The following is a 6,921-nucleotide window of genomic DNA, read 5'->3' as shown; positions in this document are numbered from 1 at the left end:
CCGTCCCCGAATGTCCCCCACACCCAAGGTGCCCCCCCATGCCCGGGTGTCCCCCCATGTCCGGGTGTCCCCCCAGGCCAGGGTGTCCCTGCTCCCCCCCTGGCCCGAGATGTCCCCCCATGTCCAGGTGTCCCCCCAGACCCAGGGGCTCCTGTCCCCTCCCCGGACCCAGATGCCACCCCAGTCCCTGGTGTTCCTTGGGGTGCTCGTGTCCCCCTCGATGCCGGTGTCCCCTCTGCCCTGGGTGTCCCCAAAGGAGCCGCTGCTGCCCCAGCCCCTGGTGAACCCAAGGGGGCCGGTGCCACCCCAGCCCCAAATGTCCCCAGGGGGGCGGGGGTCCCCCCAGAGCTCGGGGTCCTCCCAGTCCCAAATGTCCCCAAGGAGAAGGATGTCCCCCCAGATCCTGGTGTCCCCAGAGAAGCCATTGTCATCCCAGCCCTCAAGGTCCCCTGAGTCCCAAATGTCCCCAAGGAGGTGGGTGTCCCCCCGGTCCCCAATGTCCCCACAGTCCCTGGTGTCCCTGGAGGAGCCCATGTCCCCGGAGGCCTCAGTGTCACCCCAGCCCCAAATGTCCCCAAGGAAGTGGGTGTCCTCCCAGTCCCTAATGTCCCCTCAGTCCCTGATATCCCAAAAGGAGTCCGTGTCCCCCCAGCCCTCAAGGTCACCTGAATCCCAAATGTCCCCAAGGAGGCGGGTGTCCTCCCAGTCCCCAATGTCGCCCCAGTCCCCAATGTCCCCCCAGTCCCTGGTGTCCCTGGAGGAGTCCGTGTCCCCACAGAGCTTGGTGTCCCCCCAGTTCCAAATGTCCCCAAGGAGGCGGGTGTCCCCCCAGACCCCAGTGTCCCCAGGGGAGCCCGAGGCCCCGCACCCCCCCTGGTCCCCTCCTGGCCCCACACCGGGGGGATTCCGGGGGGATCTGGGATCGGGTCCCAGCTCCGGCTGCCCAGGACAAGGGGCACCCGGACCCCCCCAGGGGGACACATCCAATCCCAGGCCCCCATCCCGGAGGGATCCAGCATCCCGGGATCAAGGGGACACATCCAGTCCCAGACCCCCATTCCAGAGGGATCCAGCATCCCGGGATCAAGGGGACACATCCAGCCTGGGACCCCCATCCCAGAGGGATCCAGCATCCCGGGATCAGGGGGACACATCCAGCCTGGGACCCCCATCCCAGAGGGATCCAGCATCCCGGGATCAGGGGGACACATCCAGGCCGGGACCCCCATCCCAGAGGGATCCAGCACCCCAGGATCAAGGGGACACATCCAGTCCCACACCCCCATCCCGGAGGGATCCAGCATCCCGGGATCAGGGGGACACATCCAGCCTGGGACCCCCATCCCGGAGGGATCCAGCATCCCGGGATCAAGGGGACACATCCAGCCTGGGACCCCCATCCCAGAGGGATCCAGCATCCCGGGATCAGGGGGACACATCCAGCCTGGGACCCCCATCCCAGAGGGATCCAGCATCCCGGGATCAGGGGGACACATCCAGGCCAGGACCCCCCATCCCAGAGGGATCCAGCACCCCGGGATCAGGGGGACACATCCAGGCCAGGACCCCCATCCCGGAGGGATCCAGCATCCCGGGATCAAGGGGACACATCCAGGCCGGGACCCCCATCCTGGAGGGATCCAGCATCCCGGGATCAAGGGGACACATCCAGCCTGGGACCCCCATCCCGGAGGGATCCAGCATCCCGGGATCAAGGGGACACATCCAGCCTGGGACCCCCATCCCAGAGGGATCCAGCATCCCGGGATCAAGGGGACACATCCAGGCCGGGACCCCCATCCCGGAGGGATCCAGCATCCCGGGATCAAGGGGACACATCCAGGCCGGGACCCCCATCCCGGAGGGATCCAGCATCCCGGGATCAGGGGGACACATCCAGCCTGGGACCCCCATCCCGGAGGGATCCAGCATCCCGGGATCAAGGGGACACATCCAGGCCGGGACCCCCATTCCAGAGGGATCCAGCATCCCGGGATCAGGGGGACACATCCAGGCCGGGACCCCCATCCCGGAGGGATCCAGCATCCCGGGATCAGGGGGACACATCCAGTCTGGGACCCCCATCCCGGAGGGATCCAGCATCCCGGGATCAGGGGGACACATCCAGGCCAGGACCCCCATCCCAGAGGAATCCAGCATCCCGGGATCAAGGGGACACATCCAGGCCGGGACCCCCATCCCGGAGGGATCCAGCATCCCGGGATCAGGGGGACACATCCAGCCTGGGACCCCCATTCCAGAGGGATCCAGCACCCCGGGATCAAGGGGACACATCCAGTCCCAGACCCCCATCCCGGAGGGATCCAGCATCCCGGGATCAAGGGGACACATCCAGGCTGGGACCCCCATCCCAGAGGGATCCAGCATCCCGGGATCAAGGGGACACATCCAGGCCGGATCCGCAGGCCCTGGGCCAGGAGCCCCCCTTGCAGCCGCGGGTACAGGGGACACAGGGACATAGAGGGGACAGGGACATGGGGGGCTGGCATGGGGTGGGGGGCGCAGCTCTGGGGCTGGGCAGAATATCTGGGTCCAGAGGGGGGACACTGGGGGCAGGACTGAGTCACCTGGGGGCTGTACGAAAAATATGGGGACAAAACCCCGAGTTTTGGGTCACCTGGAAGCTTTATGGAGAATATGGGGAGAGAACGCCCAGATTTGGGTCACCTGGAGGCTTTATGGATAATATGGGGACAAAACGCCCAGTTTTGGGTCACTTGTGGGCTGGGGGGGCTGGTTCTGGGTCCCCTGGGGGGGGGGGGGCGCCCACACGGGGATCTCCAGCCCCCCCACGTGGCCGTGGGGCTGGTGCCCCCTGACCCCCCCCCGCGGGTGGGTGACATGGGGGGGGGCACAGGGGACCTCAGCCCCCCCCCCGGGTCCCCCCTGCCCTGGGGGTCCCGTCCCACGCGGGGGGGGTTCCCGTTCCATGCGGGGGGGGGCAGGTTTCACCCACGCGGGGGGGGGGGGCGGGTTTCACCCCACGGGGGGGTCTCCTGGGGTCCCGTCCCACGCGGGGGGGGGCGGGTTTCACCCCACGGGGGGGGGATCCTGTCCCACGCGGGGGGGAGGAGGGGGCGGGTTTCACCCCACGGGGGGGTCCCGTCCCACGCGGGGGGGTCCCGTCCCCTGCAGGGGGGGCCGCGCGCGGCCCTGCGGCGGCGCCTGGAGCTCGTGCGGCGGCAGCGGAACCGGGTCCTGCGGCGGCGGCGGCGCCGGTACCGGGCGGGGGGGGGCGGAACCGGGTCCTGCGGGTCCTGCGGCGGCGCCGGTATCGGGCGGGGGGGACGGGTCCGGCGGCGGCTCCGGTACCGGTACCGGGGGGAGCGGAGCGGTGGGGACACACGGGAACCCACCCCCGATGTCCCAGGAACGTGCAGAGCTTCCGGGCGCTGCTGGAGCCGCTGGGAGCACCGGGAGCACCGGGAGCGGCACCGGGAGCAGCGGGAGCGGCAGCGGGAGCACCGGGAGCACCGGGAGCACCGGGAGCACCGGGAGCGGCACCGGGAGCACAGGGAGCACCGGGAGCGACGGGAGCGGCACCGGGAGCACCGGGAGCGACGGGAGCGACGGGAGCGGCACCGGGAGCACCGGGAGCGACGGGAGCGGCACCGGGAGCACCGGGAGGCCGGAGCCGGCCCGGGTCGCGCTGACCGGCCCCGCCGCCCCGCACGGAGCGGCCGAGACCCCCGCGGGGCAGCGGGGGCACAGGGCAATAAACGGTGTCACCCCCGGCCCTGCCCCGTGTCACCAAGTCTGTCCCGTGTCACCCCCCTCCCGTCCCATGTCACCCCAATCCTGTCCCATGTCACCCCCTCTCTCATCCCGTGTCACCGCAATCCTGTCCCATGTCACCCCCTGCCTGCCCATGTCACCCCCCTCCCGTCCCATGTCACCCCAATCCTGTCCCATGTTAGCCTCAATCTTGCCCCCCGTCACCCCTCTCCTGCCCCGTGTCACCTCTGTTCTGCCCCCTGTCACCGCTCTCCTGCCCCATGTCACCAATCCTGCCCCATGTCACCCCTCCTGCCCCCGTCACCTCTGTGTCACCCCTCCTGTCCCTTGTCACCGCTCTCCTGTCCCATGCCACCCCTCCTGCCCCATGTCACCAATCCTGCCCCATGCCACCCTTCCTGCCCCATGTCACCTCTGTTCTGCCCCGTCACCGCCTCCTGCCCCATGTCACCAATCCTGCCCCATGCCACTCCTCCTGTCCCTTGTCACCGCCTCCTGCCCCATCACCCCTCCTCTCCCGCCCCACGTCACCCCCAATCATGTCCCCTGTCCCCGCCTCCCCCCCCGCCCCCCTCGTCCCCGTGACACCCACGGGGACACCCAGGCCACCCCCCCCACCCCCGGCCTCTCCCATCCCGGCAGCCCCAACCGGCCCCCGGCGGCTCCCGCTTCCCATGGGCGCAGCCAGAGTCACGCGTGTCCCCAGTGTCCCCAGTGTCCCCACGTGTCATAGAATCATAGAATGAATCATAGAATGCTCAAGGTTGGAAGGGACCTCTAGGGATCACCCAGTCCAACCCCTGCACACGCAGGGTCACCTAGAGCACGTGGCACAGGACTGCGTCCAAGCGGGTTTGGAGATCTCCAGAGAAGGAGACTCCACAACCTCTCTGGGCAGCCTGTTCCAGGGCTCTGGCACCCTCACTGGGAAGGAATTTTTCCTTAAGTTCCTATGGAATTTTTGATGTTTCAGTTTCCGGCCGTTTCCTCTAGTCCTATCAGTGGCCACCAGTGCAAAGAGGCCGCCCCATCCTCCTCACGGCCTCCCTTGAGGTACTTCTAGACACTGCTCAGGTCCCCTCTCAGCCTTCTCTTCTCCAGCTGAACAGGCCCAGCTCCCTCAGCCCCTCCTCATAGGGCAGATGTTCCAGGCCCCTGATCATCCTCGTAGCCCTGCGCTGGCCTCTCTCCAGCAGCTCCACATCCCTCTTGTCCTGTGGAGCCCAGACCTGGACACAATACTCCAGATGTGGCCTCAGCAGGGCTGAGCAGAGGGGCAGGATCCCCTCCCTCGACCTGCTGGAGACGCTCTTCTTAATGCACCCCAGGATCCCATTGGCCTCTTGGCCACGAGGGCAACTGCTGCCTCATGGTCACCTTGTCACCCACCAGGACACCCAGGTCCTTCTCTGCAGAGCTGCTCTCCACAAGGTCGGTCCCCAGCCTGTCCTGGTGTCTGGGGTTATTCCTCCCCAGGTGCAGGACCTTGCACTTGGCCTTGTTGAATTGCATGAGGTTTTTCACCGCCCAGTTGTCCAGTCTGTCCAGGTCCCTCTGGATGGCAGCGCAGCCCTCTGGGGTATCGGCTACTCCTCCCAGTTTGGTATCATCAGCAAACTTGCTGAGGGAGCACTCTGTGCCTTCATCCAGGTCATTGATGAATAAATGGAACAGGACTGGACCAAGGATGGACCCCTGGGGGACCCCGCTAGCCACAGGCCTCCAACCAGACTCTGCACCGCTCATCACCACTCCCCACGTGTCCCCACGTGTCCCCAAGTGTCCCCACGTGTCCCCAAGTGTCCCCACGTCATGGGGGTGGCCATGCCTTTATTAGGGGGGTATCAGCGCAGGTCGTCGGCGGTGAACATGCCGCGCGCGCGCCGCAGGATGGAGTCCTTGGCCGCGTCGTAGGGGTGCTCCTTGGACGGGATCTCCAGCACGGCGGGCACGGAGCGCGCGTGCGCGTCGATGGCGTGCCGGATCAGCTCCGCGATGAACTGGTTGATCAGGATGATGCCGATGTCGTCGCGGCTCAGGAAGCTCCTGGGGACGCGGGGGGCGGCACCTCGGTCCTGTGTGTCCCCCCCCATCCCAATCCTGCCCGGACGCCGGGGCCCTCTGCGGTGTCCCCGGCCTCTCCTGAGGACCATGTTGTGCCCGGACGCCTGGGCCCCTCAAACGTCCTCCCCAAATAACTTAGACCCCCCAAGACCGGACGCCTGGGCCCCCCAAATTCCTGAGCCCCCCCCCCCAGGTTCCTAACGTCCTTCAAGACCCCCCCGGACGCCTGGGCCCCTCCAAACATCCTCCCCAAATAACTTAGCCCCCCCCCCCGGTTCCTGCCCCCCCTCAAGACCCCCCCGGACGCCTGGGCCCCCCAAATACCTGAGCTCCCCCCCCAAGTTCCTGCCCCCCCCTCCAGCTCCCCCGGACACTTGGGCCCCCCAAATTCCTTAACCCCCCCCCGGAAAGATTCCTGCCCCCTCCCAACCCCCCCCGGACGCCTGGGCCCCCCCCCCTCGAGCTCCTCTTACCCCCTCCCCCCCGGACGCCGGGGCCCCCCCAAGCCGCTCCCGGACGCCGGGGCCCCCCAAGCCGCTCGGACGCCGGGGCCCCCGCAGTCGCCCGGACACCGGGGCCCCCGCAGCCGCCCGGACGCCGGGGCCCGCACCGGAAGGTCTCCTCGATCTCGGCCAGGCTGGTCTCCTTCTCCACCACGAGGAAGTTCGGCCGCCGCTGCTTGTCCAGCTCGCCCACGCCGCCCAGCAGGAACCCGGTCACCGTGTCCTCGTCGCCCAGCACGGCCAGCAGCTTCCCGCGCCCCGACATAGCGACGGCGACAGCGGCGACAGCGACAGCGATACGGACCCCCCCGCCGCCGCCGCGCATGCGCCGCGCCGCCCCAACGGCGGCCCCCGCCCCGCCCGCGCCGCGCTGGCCACGCCCACTGCGGGAATCCCCGCCTCTGACGTCATGGCCACGCCCGCCCCCTCTAGGCTCGCCCCGCCCCCGCCCCGCGCGCGCCTATCCCCGAGCCCCGCCGCTTTGGCCACGCCCACCCCGTTGAGTTGCACCCTCGCCCGGCCACGCCCCCTCCTCCCGCGCCGCGCCCCCTCCCCGCGCCCGCGCATGCGCGGCGCCTCCTTGTCCTTGGGGACACCG

At 68.8% G+C, this 6,921-nt stretch overlaps 1 protein-coding gene across 1 annotated transcript; it reads right to left on the bottom strand.

The window, feature by feature from the left end:
• Nucleotides 1-5,600: 5,600 nt before the first annotated feature.
• LOC148591246 (V-type proton ATPase subunit F) lies at nt 5,601-6,598 on the bottom strand. Its single transcript, XM_088537930.1, has 2 exons — nt 6,431-6,598; nt 5,601-5,802 (listed from the first exon to the last, which is right to left on the bottom strand). Exons 1-2 carry the CDS (start codon nt 6,586-6,588, stop codon nt 5,601-5,603), a joined length of 360 nt encoding a protein of 119 aa, XP_088394056.1. The 5' UTR covers nt 6,589-6,598.
• Nucleotides 6,599-6,921: the final 323 nt, after the last annotated feature.

Source organism: Tinamus guttatus, unplaced genomic scaffold, assembly GCF_059628265.1.
Source record: "Tinamus guttatus ecotype Peru unplaced genomic scaffold, ASM5962826v1 Tinamus_guttatus_pri_ptg000902l, whole genome shotgun sequence".
NCBI lineage: Eukaryota > Metazoa > Chordata > Aves > Tinamiformes > Tinamidae > Tinamus > Tinamus guttatus.
Note: the sequence above shows the minus strand (reverse complement) of the source record. Positions and strands in the feature narration are given on the sequence as shown.